Source organism: Carettochelys insculpta, chromosome 7 (assembly GCF_033958435.1).
Source record: "Carettochelys insculpta isolate YL-2023 chromosome 7, ASM3395843v1, whole genome shotgun sequence".
NCBI classification, from domain to species: Eukaryota; Metazoa; Chordata; order Testudines; family Carettochelyidae; genus Carettochelys; species Carettochelys insculpta.
In genome coordinates, this window is record NC_134143.1 from 4,433,656 (window position 1) to 4,457,353 (window position 23,698).

At 46.0% G+C, this 23,698-nt stretch overlaps 1 protein-coding gene and 1 pseudogene across 18 annotated transcripts in view; both read right to left on the bottom strand.

Annotated features, from left to right (window-relative positions):
• The window catches only part of USP54 (ubiquitin specific peptidase 54), a 202,991-nt gene that overhangs the window by 64,060 nt on the left and 115,233 nt on the right, over positions 1–23,698 (bottom strand). For all 18 annotated transcript variants that reach the window (XR_012646231.1, XR_012646232.1, XM_074999694.1 and 15 more), the window contains 4 exons: positions 23,210–23,323; positions 21,773–21,855; positions 18,142–18,247; positions 15,398–15,544 (listed from right to left, as the gene is read on the bottom strand). Coding sequence is in view for 16 of the 18 variants with exons in the window: in XM_074999694.1 (XP_074855795.1) it covers positions 15,398–15,544; positions 18,142–18,247; positions 21,773–21,855; positions 23,210–23,323 (450 nt within the window). In the remaining 2 variants the exon portion in view is untranslated. The remainder of the gene's footprint in view (positions 1–15,397; positions 15,545–18,141; positions 18,248–21,772; positions 21,856–23,209; positions 23,324–23,698) is intronic.
• Positions 2,083–3,749, bottom strand: LOC142015663 (putative RNA polymerase II nuclear localization protein SLC7A6OS; annotated as a pseudogene).

Below are 23,698 nucleotides of genomic sequence, written 5' to 3' on the forward strand. Positions count from 1 at the left end.
CTAGTTAAACAGTTTTTCCTAATATTCAACCTGCATCTCTCCCTTTGTAACTTCAGACCATTGCTCCTTGTTCTGCCATCTGTCACTACCGAGAACAGCCTCTCTCCATCCTCTTTAGAGCCCCCCTTCAGCAAGTTAAAGGCCATTATCAAATCCCTCCTCACTCTTCTTTTCTGCAAACTAAATAATCCCAAGTCCCTCAGCCTCTCCTCATGGGTCATGTGCTCTAACCCCCTAATCATTTTATTGCCCTCCACTGGACCCGCTCCAGTGTATCCACATCCTTCCTATAATTGGGGGCCCAGAACTGGATGTAATATTCCAGATGAGGCCTCACTGTAGTCGAGTAGAGAGGAACAACAACTTCTCTAGATCTGCTGGAAATGCTTTTCCTAATGCACCACAATACACTGGCAGCCTTCTTGGCTACAAGGGCACCCTATTGACTCATATCCAGCCTCTCATCCACCATAATCCCTAGGTGTTTTTCTGCTGCGCTGCTATTTAGCCAGTTGGCACCCAGCCTGTAACAGTACTTGGGATTCTTCCAACTCTGCACTTGTCCTTGATGAACCTCATCAGATTTCTTATGGCCCAATCCTCCAATTTACCTAGGTCACTCTGGATCCCATCCCTACCCTCCAATGTACCTACCTCTTCCCTACCTTAGTGTCATCCACAAATTTACTGAGGGTGCAATTCATCCCCTCATACAAGTCATTAATAAAGATGTTGAAAAATACCAGCCCTAGAACTGATCCTTGGGGCACCCCACTTGAAACTGACTGCCAACCAGACATTGAGCCATTGATCACTACTTATTGTGTCCGACTGCCTAGCCATCTTTCTATCCATCTTATAGTCCATGTGTCCAATCCACACTTCCTTAACTCATGGGCAACAATTTTGTGGGAGACTGTATCAAAAGCTTTGCTAAAGTCAAGGTATATCACATCCATTGACTTCCCCATGTCCACAGAGCCAGTTACCTCATCTCAGAAGCTAATCATATTAGTCAAGCATGATTTGCCCTTGGTGAATCAATGTTGACTACTCTTGATCACTTTCCCCTCTTCCAAGAGTTTCAAAATGGATTCCTTGAGGATCCCCTCCATGATTTTTCTGGAGACTGAAGTAAAGCTGACCAGCCTATAGTTCCCTGGATTGTCCTCCTTTCCTTTTTCAAAGATGAGCACTACATCTGCTTTTTTCCAATCATTTGGGACCTCTCCCAATCTTTACGAGTTTTCAAGGATAATAGGCAATGGCATCTGCCAATTCCCTCAGTACCCCTGGATGCATTAAATCCAGATCCATGGATTTGCGTGCATCTACCTTTTCTAAATACCTCTTAATCTGTTCTTTCCCCACTGAGGGCTACCCACCTCCTTCCCATACTGGATTGCCTAGTGCTGTAGTCTGGGAGCTGACTTTGTGAAGACTGAGGCAAAAAAACCCATTGAGTACTTCAGCCTTTGCCACATCATCTGCAACAGGTACCGCCCTCATCCAGTAAACACCCCACACGTGCCCTGATAACCCTCTTATTGTTAACATGCCTGTAGAAACCCTTCTTGTTGCCCCTCACGTTCCTTGCTAGCTGCAATTCCAAGTGTGCTTTCAGTTTCAGATTACCCACCCCAGAATTCTCCAGACAGACATTTATACTTTACAGCCATCTGTCCTAGTTTCCACTTCTTATACACGTTCTTTTGGAGTTTAAGCTCACCAAAAATTTCCCTTGTAAGTCAAACTGATTGCCTACCATAGCTGCTTTTCTTACTGCACATCGGGATGGCTTGTTCCTGTGCCTTCAATAAGACTTTAAAATACTGCCAGCTCTTCTGAATTCAGGCTTAACATACATAATCAAAAATAGTGTCATCTGCTTGATCTCTGGAAGCGATGAGGACACTTCCAAATTTCAAAAGGAGGCTTTGTACAGAAGGGTATGTGTTTTACCAGAAGGAAATACTCTTCTGTTCTTTGAGGTCTCACCTACATCTGAAAGAGCCAACAGAAGCAACAGACATTTTCTGGACTTTTGCAGGAAGTCAGTGGTACTCTGCCAGCTACGTACCATTACTCAGAATCCGAGTCCTGAACTCCATCATATTCAAATGTTTGAAGAATATCACAGAGGTATTTGTCCCATGTTTTTCTCCTGATACCCCTGACATCTTCATTGCTGAAACACCCATCCTCCAGTTCTCCATTTCTTTCTTCTCTGTCACTGTTTTCACCTTTCTCTGGAAGGAGTTCATCCTCATCAGGATAGTCATTGCTCCAGTTATTGTTCATTGTTCATTAACGATTTAGATATTGACATAGAAAGTACACTTATTAAGTTTGCAGATGATACCAAGCTGGGAGGGGTTGCAACTTCTTTGGAGGATAGGGTCATAATTCAAAATGATCTGGATAAACTGGAGAAATGGGCTGAGGTAAACAGGATGAAGTTTAATAAGGACAAATGCAAAGTGCTGCACTTAGGAAGGAACAATCAGTGTCACACATACAGAATGGGAAAGGACTGCCTAGGAATGAGTACAGCAGAAAGGGATCTGGGGGTTATAGTGGACCACAAGCTAAATATCAGTCAACAGTGTGACGCTGTTGCGAAAAAGGCAAACATGATTCTGGGATGCATTAACAGGTGTGTTGTAAACAAGACACGAGAAGTCATTCTCCCGCTCTACTCTGCGCTGGTTAGGCCTCAGCTGGAGTATTGTGTCCAGTTCTGGGCACTGCAGTTCAGGAAGGATGTGGAGAAATTGGAGAGGGTCCAGAGGAGAGCAACGAGAATGATCAAAGGTCTAGAAAACGTGACCTATGAAGACAGGCTGAAAGAATTGGGCTTGTTTAGTTTGGAAAAGAGAAGATTTGGGTGGGGGGGACATGATAGCAGTTTTCAGGTATCTAAAAGGGTGTCATAAGGCAGAGGGAGGGAACTTGCTCTTCTTGGCCTCTGAGGAGAGAACAAGAGGCAATGGACTGAAATTGCAGCAGGGGAGGTTTAGGTTGGACATTAGGAAAAAGTTCCTAACTGTCAGGGTGGTCAAACACTGGAACGAATTGCCAAGGGAGGCGGTAGAATCTCCATCACTGGAGATATTTAAGAAGAGGTTAGATAGATGGCTTTCAGGGATGGTCTAGAAAATGCTTGGTCCTGCCATGAGGGCAGGGGGCTGGACTCGATGGCCTCTCGAGGTCCCTTCCAGTCCTACTCTTCTATGATTCTCATCATCTTTGTCATCACATATTTCTTCAGAAATATGATCATCATTGACTGGCTGCACAGGGAGAATGTCCTGGAGCCAAACAGATGTAGATGTTTCCATGGAGTAAATATAAACACACTCACCCTCTTTCAAATGGTCTTCTGCTCCTTTATTATTCTCAGATACAGTTAAACACTCATGGATAATTTTGACTGCACTGAAAAGAATCACATCTGGATCCTCAATTTTCTGTGCATTTGCTGCTGTGATGTTGGTGTCTTTCTGTACTTCCTCATCTCGTACTACATGAAACAATCAGAATTCCTTGAAATAACTTGAGCCACCGTAAGTAGCACTGCTTCCTTGTTACGAACGGCATTTTTTGCTTCAAGATCAAGTTTGTTACACTCATTTGCCTCCTCGCCATTTGTGCTCAGCGCACAGCTGCTTGCAGGCAATCACCAGGGCCTCGGCTAGCTCCAAGCCGCCATGCTCCCGCTTCACATACAGCACCATGGTGTGCTCCATGCCGGTCGCACAGAACCATTCATGAACCTTTGGAACAAGGCGAAATCTCTAATCTGGCATCCCCAGGACCTGACTAGCACCAAACGAGAGAAGCTGCTGAACCACGAGAGGACAGAATTGTTTAGCAGCATTACCAATGCTTCCACTGCTTACTGGGCTCTTAGGCAACAGCTATACTAGCAAGCTCTTTTGAAATTGTTTTCAAAAGGAGGTCCCCTTTCGAAAGCTCTCATAGAGCATCTACACACCAAAAGCATTCTTACAAAATAATTTCGAAAGAACATGGTGCGCTTTTCGAGATTGCTCTTCCCTTCCAGTTTCAGGAAGAGCCCCTTCTTTCAAAATCTTTCACAAGAAGGCATATGTAGATCCTCCATGGGCTGCTCTTTTGAAAGAGCAGTCTTCCACGGTGCTGGCCAGCTGGCATGCAGAGATGTGCCGAACAGCACAAGCAGGGCTCTATGCTCAGCACATCCAACTGTGTTTAAAGATGCAAGGACCCGGAAACCCCATGGCAGGAAGCTGAGAGCATGCTGGCTGCAGGAACCCTATGAGCCTCCAGCAGCACACTCTCTCAGCAAGGCCAGAGACCAGCAAGGCATGCCACCAGCCCAATGGCCAGCTCACAGGACCCCCATGTCCACCGGGGCTCCCCTCTGATCCACCAGAGGGCCGGCAGGGGCCAAAGAAGAGGGTCCCCTCCTGGAGCGAGAGGGAGATAAAGACCTCCTAGGACTGTGGGGGGATGAGGAGGTGCTCCTCCACACCAGTGACCAGCACTGGAATGCTGCAGGCTTCCTTTGGCTGTCAGTGGGACTGAGGACCCAGGGTCACTCCCCACACCCCCCAACTCAGCATGGCTGAACAGGTCAGGTCAAAAGTAAAGGATCTTCAGCAGGCATACACCTGGGCCCTGGACGCGGCCAGCCACTTGGGGGCAGTGCCCACTGGCTGCTCCCAATACAAGGCCTTCGATCGGCTACTGGGGCCAAAGGAGGCAGCCAAGCCAGAGGCCACGTTGGACACAGGGGTGACCAAGGTGGATCCTCAGCTGGTGTCCAATGACCAGCCGGGAGCACAGCCAGGATGAGGAACCAGAGATGTCCTCGGACAAGGACGGGGTCCTGGTGATAGCCATACCTTGCAGCTCCTCAAGCCAGGTCCCCTCCACCCAGGCCACTCCCGAAATCCTTGAGGGACCCTCAGGAAGGTAAATGGTGAATCAGTCACCCCGGGCCAGAGGGTGGAACCGGCTGGCACAGCTGGCAGCAGGCTGGCCACACACCCACCTGTCCTCTCCCAATGCATCCCAGCTGGCTGTGGCCCCCAGGCCACAGAGCAGCCCACACACTATACTCAGCAACCCTTGCCGTGGACAGTACCACAACCTACCAACCTGGGGAGGGGAACTGGGAGGAGGACAGACGTCACCCAGCCCATGGCCCAACTGTGCTTGGGCACCCAAAAGCCCAGGATCCCCCAGGGCCACAGGCTGTCAAGAGTGGGGGCTGGCCCCTGAGGCCAGATCACGGTACTGTTGGGTTGCCCCCCTCCCCTTCTTTCTCCACAGCATCACTGTCCGGAGGGCCAGCTGCACCCAGTCCAGGGCCAGGGGAGCCCCCACCAAGTGCTGAGGGGGCCAAGCCACTGCAATCCCTGCTGCCCAGGCAGGCCTGTGCCCAGAGGCCGGGCCGCCACTGCCACAGGGAGGAGGAGGAGGAGGAGGAGGAAGCGGCACCTCACACTCTGTGGTCATCCGGGAGCAGACTGCTTTGCTCCAACGTTAGCTCTAGCTCGAGGCGGCAGATGTGGTGTGGTGGTGAGAGGCCTGGGACAAGGTCACCGGGGCCCTCACCCAGGCTGTCGTACAGCACCCGCACCTGCCACCTGCTGCCCCCTTTCACCGCCCGCTGCCCCCACGCCCACCGCCATCACCCTTGCTGCCCTGCTCCCACCCGACATCTCTCCAGCTGCCCAGCTGGAACAGGGACAGCTGCTCTCCGCCAGGGGGGAGCCCATGCCGGGCTGGCTGGCTCCCCGCAACCCCTGCCATACTCCTACCTCCCCATGATCTTGGCCCCGTCCCAACCCCAGATCGGGGGTGGAAGGGGCTTCCACAGCCATTGTTGGTCATGGCCCCCCACCCTGTCAAAAAACCGAGGCACCCACCCCGTCCCATCTCGAGGTTCAGGTGCCCCCACCGCCTCCCACTGCACTGTATACAGTTCCCCCCATTAACCTCTGTACACAAACAACAGCACAAATAAGTGGGGGAGGGGACTAAAGATGGTTTATTTTGAAAGTTAAGCTTATTTACAAACACTCCCGTGTCCTATGTTATAGGTGGGGAAGGGGAGATGGGGGGGCAGGAGGAGGGGCATGTGTGTGGGGGTCATGGAGGAGGGTGACTGGGGACTGGTCATTGGGGCACCCCATCAAAGGCCACCCTGAGGGCCTCCCTCTCCCATACCTCATCCCAGTTCACCTGATAGCACAGGGCATGGGCTGGCTGCTCATATACGGCCACAGCCTCAGCAGCCCACCCTGCAAGAATGGCTCTTGCTCTCTCCCCACAATACATGCACCCACTATGGCAGGCACATTCCAGAGGCTGACCTCCAGTTGTGTGAGCAGGCACCTGAAAGTGCTCCTTCAAGTGGCCAAAGGCCCACTCCACTGTGCCCTGGGCCCAGTTCAGGCACTTGTTGAACCGCTACTGGTTGGGGTCAGTTTGTCCCACGTAGGGCCGCATTAGCCACAGGTGCAGGGGGTAAGCAGCATTGGCCACAATGCAGGGGGACATGGTGGTGTCCCCAACAGGGAGGTCCCACAAGACAACATAGGTCTCCTCCTACATTCTGTGGCCCAACTAGGAGTTGTGGAAAATCCAGGCATCATGGGCTCACCTGGACCACCCCACGCAGATATCCATGAAGTGGCCATGGGTGCCCACGAGGGCCTGGAGGACCAGAGAGTGGTACTCCTTTCTATTGATATATTGACCCATGCTGCGGTCTGGGGCCCGGATGGGGATATGGGTCTCATCCAGGGCCCTGAAACAGTTGGGAAAGCCCAAGCCAACAGATCCCTTGACGGCAGCGTCAAGGTCCCCGACTTGGATGACCCTCTGCAGGAGGATGTCACTGACTGTTCAGACAACCTGAATGTCACGCTTGATCTGCTCAACGTTACACCTTGCAGTATCATTCATGCCCACATGGATGAATAGTGTGGGGTAGTAATCAGCAGGCCAGATAATCCGTGACAACGCCTCTGTAACATTTCAGATACAGGCTCCTGGAAGGCAGCGTACCTCCTGAGAGGGCATGTCAGGGTGACAGATGGATGCCTCCGGCCCCCTCAGAAGAGAGTCTCTGACCACGACTACCCTACATTTCCTCCTCATAGTGGTGGCAGCAGACCTTCCAGCCGGGGGGTACAAGGATTCTCTGCGTCTGCTGTACGCGTGATTCCTTATCTCCTGTATCCAAAATGGTAAAACGGTTTCCTACTACCACAATGGAAGAATGGAGAGCAGGAGTGGAGCACTGTCTGCTCTCAGAAGCGACCAGCTGCCAGCATCCCCCACCCGGGCCATCTCCTCTTCCAGCAATGGTGTGTCTGTTGTGGTGGGACAGCGATCATAACCTCAGCTGTCTCCACTTGAATACTGCCCAGGAATTGCTCAGGATATGGATACTCCTTAGCCTAGCCATCTCCTCCTGTAGTTCTCCCACGTGCTTCCCCAGAGATTCCACCAGAAGACACCTCCACAAGGGATGGACCCCCCAGCCGGAACTTCAGTAAGTGAGAATTACAAGTCACAGTCCCTGCAAAAACCACACCAGGGTCTGGGTGGAGACATCCCCTGGTCACGAGGTCTGCATAACTATAGGTGCAGGTGGAGGAAACAGGAGCAGTGCTAGCACAGGTGTTGGAGGTCTTCCTAACCATAGTGGCACCTTATAGAGTAACAGATATTTTGGAGCATAAGCTTTCATGGGCAAAGACCTGCTTCATCAGATGCATGAGTGGGGGTTCCAGATGAGGGTCTAAATATATAGGGTCATGAAAAGGAGGGAGGCTCATTTCATCTGCACATCTGCTAATATAATATATGCCATCATGTGCCAGCCATGCTCCACAGCAATATACATTGGCTAAACTTGACACACTCTATGTAAAAGAATAAATGGACACAAATCAGACATCAGTAATGGAAACATATACAAATCTGTAGGAGAACACTTCAACTCAGTACAGATTTAAAAGTAGCCATCCAGGAACACAAAAAAAAAAAAAAAAAAAAAAAGCAAAAACAGACTGCGAAAAGAAACTGCAGAGCTGCAATTCATTTGGAAATTTGACACCATCAGCCAAGGATTGAACAGAGACTGGGAGCGGCTGGCCAGTTACAACAGCAGTCTCTCCTCTCTCGCTCACACCTCCACATTAGCTGCTGCTAATGGGCCATGTGCTCCACAACTGAATTGATCTGGTTTCTCCCCTCTTGACATTCACAACTCCACATTAGCTGCTGCTGAGGGACCACATACTCCGTGACTGAACCGCCCTGGTCAACTCTGGCCCTCCTCTTGACTGGGATTCCCACTTTTTTCATGAGCCTACACATTTAGACCCTCCTCTGGAACCCCGACTCATGCATCTGATGCAGCAGGTCTTTGCCCACGAAAGCTTATGCTCCAAAATATCTGTTAGTCTATAAGGTGCCACAGGAGTTCTTGTTTCTTTTGAAGATACAGACTAACTCGGCAACCTCTCTGATGCTAACCATAGTGGAACATCTCTATCTCACTCCCCCTATCAAACTCCCTCTTAAAACTCCCCTGTCGCTTCACTCCCCTGGTTGCTTTGCCTCTGGCTTTTTAAAGCCTACAAACCTAGGTCAGGCCTTTCCCTTTGTTAGACACACAGAGGAAGGCTGATCCTGAGGCTAATCAAGGGCAATCAAGGGAACAAATGATCTACCCCTCTCAGACATGCAATCCCATCTGCCACAGTAACAAACTGAAATCACCTGCAATCAGAATTCAAAATTCAAAATTTAAACAGTCGAGCAAACACACACTCACCAAATGCTAGTATGCTCACCGAACAGCTTCCTCAGCAGGGGGATCTCTTTCTCTCTCTCTTAAAAGTCCCATCTGCAGCCCCCTGTCCGCTTCACTCACTTAGCGGGGGGAATTACAACTAAACACCACCACAGAACACTGAGAACAGGACTGGCGACTGCAAACAAACTTTATGGGACCGCGGGAAACTTGGCCACATCTGTGATACGTGAATATCCAGCTAACTAAAATCATGGTGGACCACGAGTGTTGCCGGACCAGAGAATGCTGGACTGAAGAGGTTCAACCTATACTGGCATTTCAACATCATCAATGTCAATTTTCCTGTCTGGAAGGAAAATTCCTTTTTGCAGCTCTCTGAGCAGACTGAGTTCCTAAAGATGCATGCTTCATGCACCGTTGCCATCCACCCCGCACTGAAACAGCTCTTGTGATCCACCAGTGTCTGTAACACCACTGAGAAGTACCCTTTGGCAAGGTGGTCAGATAAGGATATTCATTCCATCTATTGCCCCACCACAGCTAAGGAACCCCACCTTGGCAAAACCATCCACTGTTTCCTTCAAGATTTCCAGAGCCACTACCCTTTCTTAGAAGAAACGCACCAGAGCAGCCCCACCACTTACAGATTTACCCACTCTGCGTTGATTCCTACTGACTGCGAGCAGTGTGATGTTGCAAGCTTCCACAGCGCTATCACCTCCTGATACTCAACTGACAGAGCAAATCTCCTTTTGGTATTGCTGTGTTTCAGGGACGGGTAAAGTACTTCGCAGCTTCATTAAGGTGCTCTTACCCATGCAACAGTTCTGGAGCCAACCACATTGCATAGCTGCATAACTATGCAGTCCCACCAGTTAGTGCTTGTTTCCCAGACCCAGAAGCAGCTTTCCCAACATGTCAACATACGCAACTGTTGGCAGCATCTGCAAATTGTTCCATTTCATGGCTTCCAGCACCTCTGTTTGTTTGGCATCTCCTTGTTCCTCACAATTCCTGCCTCAGCTCTACAAATACTGCAGGATAATATGTAAGGCATTTGCAATGCTTGTGAATAGCTGAGCAGAATCAATGCTTATCATGACATGGCATCAGCATGGGCAACCCAAACTTCAGAAATAAGGTGCAAAAATGATTGTTTGCCATTGATTACAGGGAGGGAGAGAGTGAGGCAAGCGCATCATGGGAGGCTGGCATGTACTCATAACCATTCGTGAAAATGTTTTCTTCCCATGAGGCACTGGAAGCCTAACACAGAATTCCAATCAGGTGCAGAAACTATGGGACAGCTGTGAGCCCAGCAGTGAGGATGTGCTCTGATCACCCAATGCACAGAGTGGAGATGAGCAGAACCAAGTTTGTTAAGTCAGAGGCTCCATGCCAACTTTAATAAAATCAACAAAATTTTGTAGAGTAGATGTACCCTGTCAAATGAATCACTAATCAATAATTCCTAGTATGTGGCAAATCAATTGTTTAGAGCTCAAACATAAGTTATTTTAAAAGACTAATTGCAGTATAATATAACCATATTCAGTCACTGAGAAATTCAAGATATTACACCACCCAGAATCTCCCACAGTCTGTTGTATTATCTACAAAATAACTCTCAGAGACATGACCAAACCCCTGGATGGGGCTACTTAGGAATGATTTTTTTGAAGAAAAAGATCATATACTTTGGTTCCATTACACACACAGCTAAGAATCACTCTTGTTCAAATGGAAAAACTCACAAATACTGGTAGAGAAAGAGAGAGAGATTTGGCTCAAATTAAAATCAGAATATCTCCTGATCGTGTGAAAAATTTGGATTCAGCTCTAAATTTAGCACTTTGTAGCCATTTGTAATTTTTAATAATTAAACATGACTAAGATTAGACAATTATTAGAATTAATATTTTAAAATTACAATTGATTAAGAATTCAGAATATGCATCTACAAATTTAATTTTTTTTACCTGTGGACTTGACAGTGTTCTTTTAAATCTGTTCCCTACAGTTGCAACTACTCTATAGTGCAAAGGAAGTAAAATGATTAGGTAAAAGAGTCAGCCCACTTTCAGGTGGTGCGGCCATTTCCTTCCTCTTCTCTATCAGAGACAGGTGCATCCTAGAGGTGAATGCCTGGCTTCGAAGATGGTGTTGCCAGGAAGGCTTTGGCTTCCTTGACCACGGGATGCTATTCCAGGCAGGACTGCTGGGAAGAGATGGTGTTCACCTTTCGAGGAGGGGAAAGACCATATTTGGACACAGACTGGCTAACCTAGTGAGGAGGGCTTTAAACTAGGTTTGACTGGGGCAGGGGAGCAAAGCCCACAGGTAAGAGGAGAACATGGAAACCTGGGTGATGGGTCAGAAATGGGAGGCAGCAAGGGCAACAATGTCATAGTAAAAAGAGGGTCAGGGCAAAACAGGGAGGCAAGATCAAATCAATATCTTAGATGCCTGTATACAAATGCAAGAAGTCTGGGTAATAAGCAGGAAGAACTGGAAGTGCTAATAAATAAATATAACTATGACATCGTTGGCATCACAGAAACTTGGTGGGATAATACACATGATTGGAATGTTGGTATTGAAGGGTACAACCTGCTTAGGAAGGATAGACAGGGAAGAAAAGGGGGAGGTGTTGTCTTATATATTAAAAATGTGCACACTTGGACTGAGGTGGAGATGGACGTAGGAGATGGACGTGTTGAGAGTCTCTGGGTTAGACTAAGAGGGGTTAAAAAAACAAGGGTGATGTCCTGCTAGGCGTCTACTACAGGCTGCCTAGCCAGGTGGGAAGAGGTGGATGAGGCTTTTTTAAACAACTAACAAAGTCAAGCAGGGCCCCAGATTTGGTGGTGATGGGGGACTTCAACTATCCAGATATATGTTGGGAAACTAATACAGTGGGGCACAGACTGTCCAGTAAGTTCTTGGATTGTATTGGAGACAATTTTTTATTCCAAAAGGTTGAAAAAGCTACCGGGGGAAAGCTGTTTTAGATTTGATTTTAACAAATAGGGAGGAATTGGTAGAGAACTTGAAGGTGGAAGGCAGCTTGGGTGAAAGTGATCATGAAATCATAGAGTTCACAATCCTAAGGAAGGGTAGAACAGAAAACAGCAAAATAGAGATAATGGATTTCAGGAGGGCAGATTTTGGTAAATTCAGAGAGCTGGTAGGTAAGGTCCCATGGGAAGCAAAACTGAGGGGAAAAACAGCTGAGGAGAGTTGGCAGTTTTTCAAAGGGACATTATTACGGGCCCAAAAGAAAGCTATCCCGCTGTGTAGGAAAGATAGAAAATATGGAAAAAGACCACCTTGGCTTAACCAGGAGATCTTGCATGATCTCAAAATAAAAAAGGAATTGCATAAAAAATGGAAACAAGGAAAAATTACAAAGGATGAATATAGGCAAACAACACAAGAATGCAGGAGAAAGATGAGAAAGGCTAAGGCACAAAATGAGCTCAAACTAGCTACAGGCATAAAGGGAAACAAGAAGGCTTTTTATAAACATATTAGAAACAAGAGGAAGATCAGGGACAGGGTAGGGTCATTGCTCAGTGAGGAGGGAGAAACAGTAACAGGGAACTTGGAAATGGCAGAGATGCTTAATGACTTCTTTGTTTTGGTCTTCACTGAGAAGTCTGATGAAGGAATGCCCAACATAGTGAATGCTAGTGGGAAAGGGGTAGGGTTAGAAGCTGAAATAAAAAAAGAACAAGTTAAAAATGACTTGGGAAAATTAGATGTCTGCAAGTCACCAGGGCCTGATGAAATGCACCCTAGAATGCTCAAGGAGCTGATAGAGGAGGTATCTGAGGCTTTATCTATCATCTTTGGAAAATCATGGGAGACAGGAGAGATTCCAGAAGACTGGAAAAGGGCAAATATAGTGCCCATCTATAAAAAGGGGAATAAGAATAACCCAGGAAACTACAGGCCAGTCAGCTTAACTTCAGTGCCAGGAAAGATAATGGAGCAGGTAATTAAAGAAATCATCTGCAAGCACTTGGAAGGTGGTAAGGTAATAAGAAATAGCCAGCATGGGTTTGAAGAGAATAAATCTTGCCAAACTAATCTGATAGCCTTGTGGGTAGGGGAGAAGCGGTAAATGTGGTATACCTAGACTTTAGTAAAGCATTTGATACGGTCTCACATGATATTCTTATAAAAAAACTAGGCAAATACAATTTAGATGAGGCTACTATAAGGTGGGTGCATAACTGGCTGGATAACCACACCCAGAGAGTAGTTCTCAATGGCTCTCAATGCTGTTGGAAAAGTATAACAAGTGGGGCTCCACAGGGGTCTATGTTAGGACCGGTTCTGTTCAGTGTCTTCATCAATGATTTAGATATTGGCATAGAAAGTACGCTTATTAAGTTTGCAGATGATACCAAGCTGGGAGGGGTTGCAACTGCTTTGGAGGATAGGGTCATAATTCAAAATGATCTGGATAAATTGGAAAAATGGTCTGAGGTAAACAGGATGAAGTTTAATAAGGACAAACGCAAAGTGCTCCACTTGGGAAGGAACAATCAGTTTCACACATGCAGAATGGGGAGAGACTGCCTAGGAACGACTACAGCAGAAAGGGATCTAGGGATTATAGTGGACCACAAGCTAAATATGAGTCAACAGTGTGACGCTGTTGCAAAAAAAGCAAACATGATTCTGGGATGCATTAACAGGTGTATTGTGAACGAGACATGAGAAGTCATTCTTCCGCTCTACTCTGCGCTGGTTAGGCCTCAGCTGGAGTATTGTGTCCAGTTCTGGGCATCACAGTTCAAAAAAGATGTGGAGAAACTAGAGAGGGTCCAGAAAAGAGCAACAAGAATGATTAAAGGTCTAGAGAATGTGACTTATGAAAAAAGGTTGAAAGAATTGGGCTTGTTTAGTTTGGAAAAGAGAAGATTGAGGGGAGACACGATAGCGGTTTTCAGGTATCTAAAAGGGAGTCATAAGGAGGAAGGAGAAAACTTGTTCTTCTTGGCCTCTGAGGATAGAACAAGAGGTAATGGGCTTAAATTGCAGCAAGGGAGGTTTAGGTTGGATATTAGGAAAAAGCTCCTAACTGTCAGGGCGGTCAAACAGTGGAATAAATTGCCAAGGGAGGTTGTGGAATCTTCATCGCTGGAGATATTTAAGAACAGGTTAGATTGATGTCTATCAGGGATGGTTTAGATAGTACGTGGTCCTGCCATTGGGGTAGGGGGCTGGACTCGATGGCCTCTCGAGGTCCCTTCCAGTCCTAGTGTTCTGTGATTCTATGATCCTACTGCCCTCAGTACCATGTAGCAGACTTTGTTCAAAGAGCAGAGTACTCAAAAAGGGAAGTAGCCTAAGCTAAGGGAGTAAGGAAGAGAAAGGAGACAGATTGTTGATCCAATGCCAAGCATTTTTCCACAGGCTTGGTGAAGCATTCACAAAGGGCCCCAACCTTGGGTTGAGTCAAATTCCTCTCAATGCAGGATTGGGGTCAACAAGGCAAAGATGTCTGTACCTTTCATGATCCCAGAATCAGAAGTGAGCCTGCATCCTGAATATAGTAATTAGGAAATCCGGATGGTCTGGTATCTGGCAAAAATAGTCTCATTTACAGAGATAATCTCGCAAAATTTGATGGTCTGGCATACAGCAATCCCCTGAGATATGCAAGGGTTGCATTCCACTGAACCCTCGCATACCTCAAAATTCACGTACATTGGCGGGGCTTGGATGGTGGGCTAGAGCCATGGGAGAGGGGGATTACACCTGCGGTGGGTTAGGGCTGCAGGACAGCTGAAGTGTGTGAGGGTGGTGAAGCTGGAGGCACGTGGGGGTGGTGAAGTGGTAGGGCAACATTATTAAATATGGGACAGGGAGATATGGGGTGAGGGGCGGCTCCTCCTCGCTTCACCAAGCCCTGGGGAGGTAGCGCTCCACCCCACACCCGCACCCACCCTCCCAGGAGCCCTGGAAAAGCAGCAGCCGCGGGCGCTCGCTGCCCAGAGACCCAGGAAAATAGCAGCCATGGGTGCTCCAGGCCCTGAGAAAGTGGTGGCAGCAGGTGCTCCCCACCCCGAGCCCTGGGAAAGTGGCAGCTGCAGGTGCTCCGAGCCCTGGGAAAGCAACAGCAGCGGGCACTCCCCGCCCAGAGCCATGGGAAAGTGAGGACTCCCACCCCGAGCCCTCGAGGGCCTAAATACAGGACAATTCATCCCTTTTAAAAAATAAGTAGGAGCACCGTTTTTGGTGTCCCAAATACAGGACCGCCCCACCCAATGTGGGATGGTTGGCTACCCCATGAAGCAGAATGAGTACAGGGTGGTGAAGAAGCTGCAGGAGCGTGGGGTGGTGAAAAAGCTGGGGATACATGGGGGTGGTGAGCTGCAGCTGGGCACAAGGGTGGTGAAGCAGCAGGACGTCCAACAGTCCAGAAAATTTGGTAATCTGGCACCTGCCTGGTCCCAGACGTGCCAGATTAAAGGAATTTTACTGTGCGTACAAGTGAACAGCACAGACGTCCTGGGCAAAGGGGATATTCAGAGATGGTCAAGTGTGTCATAGACTCACATCTCCCAGTTTGAGGCAGGTGCCCAGGCTGTGAATTACATCCTCAGCTAGATCAGAGTGGTCTGAATCCCACACCAGCCCAATGGTGATGATCTGCGGAGAGTTCATGAGCACACGACGTATACGGATCTTTTCCCCACAGTTACTCTAAAACAAAACAAAAATCCACAGACTTTTTTATAACAAAAAACAAACAAACAAACAAACTGAATGGAATATACAACTTCACAGATTACTGTATTACCACTGCACGGTCTAGCTTCAATACAGAAATGCAATAGATGCTACATGCTCAATATAGGACAATGGGGAAGAGAAGAACAAACTATGTGAGGACTAATGCCAACCTCTCTCTGGTATTCACATATTTTGGTGTGAACACAGTCATTTATTTCTCACATCTAGGAGAATGGCTGGAAAACATAATTGCACAAGTGAGACATCTAAAATAAGGAGTATGGATAAAGCTGGAGGTTGTTCCAGCCTGCAGCTGGAACTGAAAGGATGGCTCACTTTTTAAACACAGATTATTGGCATTGTTGTCTATGTTCTTTTCATCGGCATGTGGGGTGAAACAGTATGCTTTCCTCTGCTGAATCACAGGGCTCGGGGGTTGTTAGGACTCGTGGCAGTGGGGCGGGATGGCCACCCACTGACCAAGAAGGGGAGGAGCCCTGAAATGGCTACACACAGCGATTTAGGACAGGGCTGCTCATGCTCTGGGTCTGGCATGGGGAGCAGGATCTGGATCTTAAGGACCTTTTGTGCCCTGGGTATGAGACAGCTGAAGCTGGCAGTACCAATGGTGTTGGGGGTGCCAAGTGCTTATGGTTCAATTCTGAAATACTTTCTTCTTCAAGTGGTGCTGGCAGGGAGGTGCCAGGGAGGCTGCAGCAGATTTTTCTGCTGGCATGGACCGTGATGACGGCGCCAGAGGCCAGGAACATGCTGGAGATGGGGCCGCTGCCAAAGGAGGGGTGCTGACCGAGACAGAGGGAGGGTTAGAGTCTGTACCCTTTGGTCTCCCATGCCAAGAAAAGTTGGAGAGACTTTTCACAGAGGTACATCTTGAGCCTGTTGGTTCAGTCCTTTCTAACCCTCGCTGTAAGGTTGGAACGGTGGGTGTAGAACTGAGTCTGGTGGCCCTCACGCAGGCATTTAATGCAGCAAACATGGTCATCAGAGGCTGGCATAGCTTCCCTGCATGGTGTGCACCACTTAAAGGCCAGGGAACCCAGCATGTCAGTGATGCAGCAAATAATTCTAACTCAAACAAAAAAAAAGTTTTTAGTAAAGTAATGATGGAACTCTAACAGGGAGAGAAACTTGGACAGGAAGGCTATAGTAACTAATAAAAACTAACTCATTAATTTGATTGTTTTTCCACAGAGGATGAAGCTCCATCTACAGCCAAGGATAGCAGAGAAAGAACTGAGGAGTCCCATGCTTTGTGCTCACCCAATCGCATGAGGAGGTGCTACTGTGCAAGCATGGAATGGGAAACCACGGCTATAGAAGATGCTGAGTGCTGCCGCGAGGATGCACCGACACCAAGAGTAGAGCACCCATGGGGACACTAGTTGAAGAACTTTCTTGCTTCAAGTCTTGTCTCACATGGACGCTGGCCCACAGTTGCTTAAATTGATGTTTCTCAAACTTTGTTTTTTCCACAGAGCACATGAAAATTGCTGATGGTCTGAGCAGATCATTTAATACTCTTTCCAAATGTTGTTTGTATTATTAGCTAACTATTGTAAAGCACTTAGAATAAAAGCATATTTCCATTCCTAAAACTGAAATATGGAAGCCCAGTTTAAATGAAATCTCATCTATGGACCAAGGAATATGAGCAGAATAGAATGGCTGATATGGAAGCTCTACTGTCTGTGTTATAACACAGTGTCAAAAGAATTCCCTTGGAAGTAATCTCCTATCTCTTCCCATGCTGCTGTTGCTTATGAAGCATACTAATATTACACTGCAGGTTAAACTTCTCGAGTTCAACACCCTCAGGATCTGACCAATGTTGAACTACAAGAGGCCAATATTGTCTAGCAGTATTACCAACAATTCCACTGCTTACTGGGCTCTTAGAAGACATTTAGGGGTAAATGTAAGCTAAATAACAGCACAGAGCACCGACAACGAGGACTGGTGGCTATAAACAGACTTTATGGGACTGTGGGAAATATGGCCACTCCCACGATAAGCAAACAGCCAGGAAACTAAAAGCATGCCAGACCACCGATATTGCTGGTCCAGAAAGATTCAACATATGTAACTTTTACCATAAGCATCACCATAAGAATTATATTCGTAATGAAAATGCTGTCCTAGGCCAATGATGACTATATGCCAAAAGTGTTCCAACATAATAGTCTTCCAGTACTGGGAAGCAGTTTCCACAGTTGGCTGTTATTTCTCTTTCTTTGGATGACATTTTCTAACTCATGCTCCTCACAGTGTCTGTTCTCTTTTCTTACCATAATTTATAATTTGTCTCTCAACAATTTGCCAGCTGTTAAATGGGCGCCAATAAGAGTTTTCTTTTCCTCTATCTGAAAGGCTATGAAACCTACTGGAAGTCTTATTCACAAAGAAAATTGGTCCATCTATCTCTGACGCCTCTCGAGTATTATGATAAGGTAAATCTTAAAAATTCTCTGTAGTCAGAGGCACATAAGCATACACTACTACCTCTCTTCTGTTTACTTCCATTAAAAAGTCAAGCTCAACATACTAACCGGACAGTTTCGCAGGTCTCCCATGGTGCTGGCATTCTGTAGTAACTCTCCAAACATGTCTGGAGTGGGTTTCTCTCGTCTCTCCAGCATGCAAATAGCTTGATTACTTCAGTTTCAAAATAGCACAGAGGAGAAAAGTTTATTAAAATGATGAATAAATACACATTTTCATGTGGCATTTATGACACTTAGCTGAAAAAGTAAACTAATTTTAATTTCTTATTTTTGTATATATTTTGAAAATATTTGAATGTGTAAAAAGGATACGTTTCAGGCAGAGATTCAAATACTACGTATAGTGAGACACTGTTACCAGAGTGGTGTTTGGACATCTGTTCTGCTCCTGCTGTGTTGATGACTTTTGCCTATGTGCATATTTGACCTCTCCGAATGCCAGTGCTGGCTCTGATCAATTAGCGTGCATCACAGCCTCCTGAGGGCCCCCAATAATCACAAATCAAGTGAGGTACGAAGGAATTGGAACCACGTTTATTGTCCTGACTCCTGGGCTTTAGCACACTGGGTGTCCCCTTATGGACGCCAGCAGTTTTACACTGATACATGGACAATGGACATAACTCAATTGATGGTAACGGGGCTCCATCATCCCGTAGGTCGCTTGGCACACCTCAATTGAGTGATGCTTTCATAACTAGGTACAAACAACTTATGTATGCATTACACATCCCAGGGACTTCCCCTATTGGTAATAAGTTGACACCCCTTAATGTAACTAGACACTGCCCATCACCTTGTAGATAATGGTACCATCAAAACAACACTATCCATCATGTTATTATAACGACCCTGTACTGAACCTGGGTCAGAATGTACCTGATGGTAAGCTGTTATCTATGGGAAGTGTCCTGTTACCTTATTTTAATGTGTTTATGTGTATCACTGAGTGCTTGGTAATATTCTGACCAGCCCTATCTCTGCCACATTCCTGTGAGCCTGGCTCACTCACACCTGGGCTTTTTGCTTTTAGCTTTTTCGGTGTTAACATAGTAAAAGAGATGTAGCCATGTTAGTCTGTACTCCAACAAATCACAACAGCAGAAATGGAGCACTTTAAAAACTAATAAAATGCTTTATTCGGTGATGAGCTTTCATGGGACAGACCCACTTCATCAAACCTGTCTCATTTCCAGTACAGAGTGACATTCATAAGTACAGAAGACCAAAAAATTAAAAAAAAAAAAAAAAAGTCCTCTGTACTTATAAATGTCAGTCTGTATTGGAAATGAGACTGATCTGATGAAGTGGGTCTGTCCCACAAAAGCTCATCATCAAATAAATCGTTTTGTTAGTCTTTGAAGTGCTACATTTCTGCTGTTTTGCTATGTTAACATACTTAACCCTATATTGTAGAGGCTGGAGGTCAATGCCTAGCTAAAGCACCATAGCTTAGGCCTCATGCTTTTGGGATTCACGGCAGGCCCTCTCATTACTACATTATGATTATGCTATAGAAAGAAAATGGAAATTTTATCAAGTAAAGGCAGATAATTCAAATGTATCTTATAATTTGATATTTTAAGACAAAAAACTTAACAGATTGTTTTAGGGAACATTTAACTTCTAATAATTAAAACACATTTTTAAAGTAACTAAGTTCTTCCCTACAGAATTTGCAACCCAACAAGAGTAGCATTATACTTTTGCACAAGAACTTCTGTAGGTGAAATCTTACAGGTGAAATTATAAGCAACAGTGAAGCAACTGTGTGGTCCAAATTGAAAGACTGCAAAAAGGCAATTAGCTTTTGTAAAGAAAAATGTATGTAAATTTAGCAGATTTAGTATAAGCAATGCACATAAAGAATGTGCATAAACACAGTGTAAGTTTAATGTTTGTGTTCCTTGAAACTCTATACTCTCATTTAAAATTCTTAGGAAAACCATTAAGTATTAACATTTTAAATTAATAAAACCATTCAGATAAACAGCGGCTGCCAGATAGTTCACGTAAATGGTAACAGCCATAAGGAGGAATACAGCATATTCTCACAATCTGTATTCATATTCTATCAGTTATGATTTCCCCAACTTATTTGAATGACAGGGGTTATTTCCGATTTTCAAGACAGCATCCACATCCCTCTTCATTCCTCCACTGCACAGCTTTTATCCTGGGCAGCACATGGGCAGTTAATTTATTTCCATCTCTATCAGAATTTCAAAAATAGATGGTAACCTCAGAACTTTATCATCTATGGTCAGTTTCTTGTGGGTAATAATTTATACTGTCACCAGCATCTGGAGACAAGAAAATACGCTGTTGTCTTAACAATGTATTCAACAGACCTAGTAGATGGCTGGAGCCAAGCCTTCATGCATTTTCTTCTTCATTTACTTAAGCTTATTATTTTTAGCTATTTTTATTCATTCATTCATTGATGCCTTTAAGTTTCCTCTTCTATATTAAACCATCATAACACTAAACCATGACTGAATTACCTATAGAGGGAAAAGGAACAGTTACACGCCTCTATTTTCATCTCCTACAGAATAATGTGTACCTAATTTATTTTCTTACTCTCAACCTAAGACATCAGATTGAATTAAGTCAAAAATGCTTTCTTATAGTGCTAAGTGGAGGAATGATGATGATAACTTGAGGTATCCACTTTTTTAAGCACATTATCTATGAAGTGTTTTTTATCTGGAGGGCTAAGAAGAAGAACAAGTAAGCTGGCTGGTAATAATTCAATACATATTTTCTTGGCTGAACAAATGGATATTCCCTTTTTTAGGGATTCTGATGGCTGACAGTGCGTTGGATCTATTTGTTCATAAAATAACTAGCTAGCTAGAACACTCATTTGGGACACCTTTTTTAAAATTCTTGATTGTTTTGTGCGCCCTGATGGTCCAGTTTCTACTGTTCAGTACTGAGAGCTCCTAGCCAACTTCATATGCAGAAATAACATGAAGCTGCTGTTCGAAGCTGAAAGTTAGTGTTTTAACTGTTGTTTTCCACTTAAATATTTAAAGATACATCCCAGCCTAGACGTGGTACAGAATTTTACAGTTAAAGCTGTTTAAACTGAAAGCCCTCCAGTAAAATTTTAACACTGTTGGAAACCACGATAAAGTAGTTTTGCAGTATACGCAGTGTTGCAAAAACCCAACAAGAAGGATTTCACACATACGAGCTAGAGATGCTAATTTTAAAAAATTGTTTTAATGCTCACGAAAGTGAACTTCAACGACTCTTTAATATTTCAGCGCAACCCAAAACACAGTTCTGCCAATATAATTCAATTTTGGCCTGCGTTACTTTTTTCTGTTCCAGTTCTGGGTACCACAGCTGTCAATGCTCTTCTGCCTTTGCAATCCTGTTCATTAACACAGCTCTTCAAGTACCCGTTTCTCTGTTCTAGGTATCTCCATAAAAAACCCATAATAGTCCTCTATCTCTACAGCTCTGTCAATGCCGCTGAACTCTTGATCTATATCTACCCTCCATCCTAGCCTTCTGTCCCAGACCACAGCTATCCTCTGCCTCCACTAATAATGAGCAAAGAATGCTCTGTATGTGGAATTACATGACAGTAGAGAAAAATACTAAGACTAAAGTTGTACTGTACACAAGGTGAGCTTTTTTTCCATATAAGCCCCAGACTCACCAGAGTGAAGTGGTGGAGATGTAATGTACCATCTGGATAAAAGGCAGCGGGTCAGAGGTGGCACCGCAGCTGGTACACACGCACTAAAATAGGAAGAGAAAGTAATACTGTGAAAAGGCTACACTGATACGTCAGACACTGCTGTGCCTAGGGCTGTCATCCTTCTAACCGCTGGTAAATGGACCCCCTCCCCCAAAGGCACTCCCTCATCCACCTCTTCACACACAAGCAAGATTCCCTCTAAGCTGCAAGGCCACACAGCTGCCTAGTAAGCCCCAGGCAGTGGCCCTGGGCTGCCACACATGGAGCTACTGCAGCTGGGGGAGGGGCACTCTTCTAGCCCCAGCAGCAGGGCCAGATTAAGAAAGGGGCTTCCGAGGCTGCACCAGTGCTGGCCAGGGGGAGGTGGCTCTGTGTGCTACTGTTCCCTTCCCCCTCCCCAGCTGGAGCTGCACCACCATGAGTGCACGTGAGCTCTGTCACCACAGCTTCCATTGGTCAGGAACTGCAACCAATGGGAGCTTTGGGGGGGTGTCATGGAGTCACCTATTCCACCCCTTCCCCAAAATGGGAGCTGCCCCAGGTAAGCGCATGCAACAAAATCCCCTGCCCTAGCCCTGAACCCACATCCATCACCCTAGGTCCCTCCCTGGCACCTCACCCTAAGCCTGAGAACCACCCACTCCCACAGCCCAATTCCTGCCCAGAGCCTGCACTCCCATCCCAACTACTGCCCCACGCCACGTCCACACCCACACTCCAAACCCCTTGGCCCGAACCTGGAACCCCCTCCTGCACTCTGAATGCCTTATCCTTAGCCCCACTCCAGAGCTGGCACTTCCAAGCAGAGCTCTTATCCTCCCACAACCCTGAGCCCCCGACATACTCCAAACCTTGGGCCCCACCTCCCGCCACAGACTGTCCATGTGCAGAATGACTTTTGTTATGTGCACCAATTGATAATTGCCTATCATCTCCCTAGTGGTGCACATGAAACTCATTCCACACACAGACATAAGACATTAGAGGGAACACTGCCCAGAGGCTCCATCCCTACTGCTCTCTCCTCTTCCCCCGCTCCCCCTAATCACTCACTGGTTTCTGTCAAGGAGAGTGCTCTCAAAGTAGGGGGAAGCCCCAGCTCAGTAGGGCTGGCATGGGCTCATTACCCAGCATTTCCCCTTGTCCTGTGGGGACAAAATTTTGGTGCAGGTGCTAGAAATTAGGGTGGCCAGGTCCCCAAAAACACAGCACCTGGAAATCCTGGATGGCCCCCACATACACAAGTCAGTGACTGAACTGTCTAGGTAAAAACTTGGCAAATGGCAATCCTATCGCTGCCTGTCTGACATTTCTTCGCATGTGCCTCCAAACTTCTCAGGAACTAACCCTAACTGGGGAGTGGGTGCTTTGTGTTAAAAGAGATCATTATCACACCTGTTCAAATAAGGTCATCGCAAATTTCTGGTGAGAAATGCAGTGTTGAGCAGTGCAGATGTCCTCTTTTGACTCATCTGCAATGTGGAAATGAATCCTCATCAACAGGTTCTCCTACCCCCAAAGGAAGAAAAAAGTGAAAAACTTGATCATTTCTAATGTAGACAAACAAGAATGAATTACACATCATTACAGTATCTCAAAAATACCGAAGTAAATACCGTGTTAAAATTACATTTTATAACAGAATGGAATGCCAACATTCTATATTCATTTAGGAAGTAAAACTGTATGTTATCTGGAATGCTACGTCAATTAACCTTTTTATTTATTTACTAGCATTTCTGCAGATTCTATCACTTTTTCTGGCAAATTCTCAAATGTCAGTGGGTTTGGTGCATGTAGGGTAAACCACATTTCCCTATACTGAATACAGGACAATTGGTAAAATTATTTAATTCACTTGAACATAAGTAAAAATCAACTATA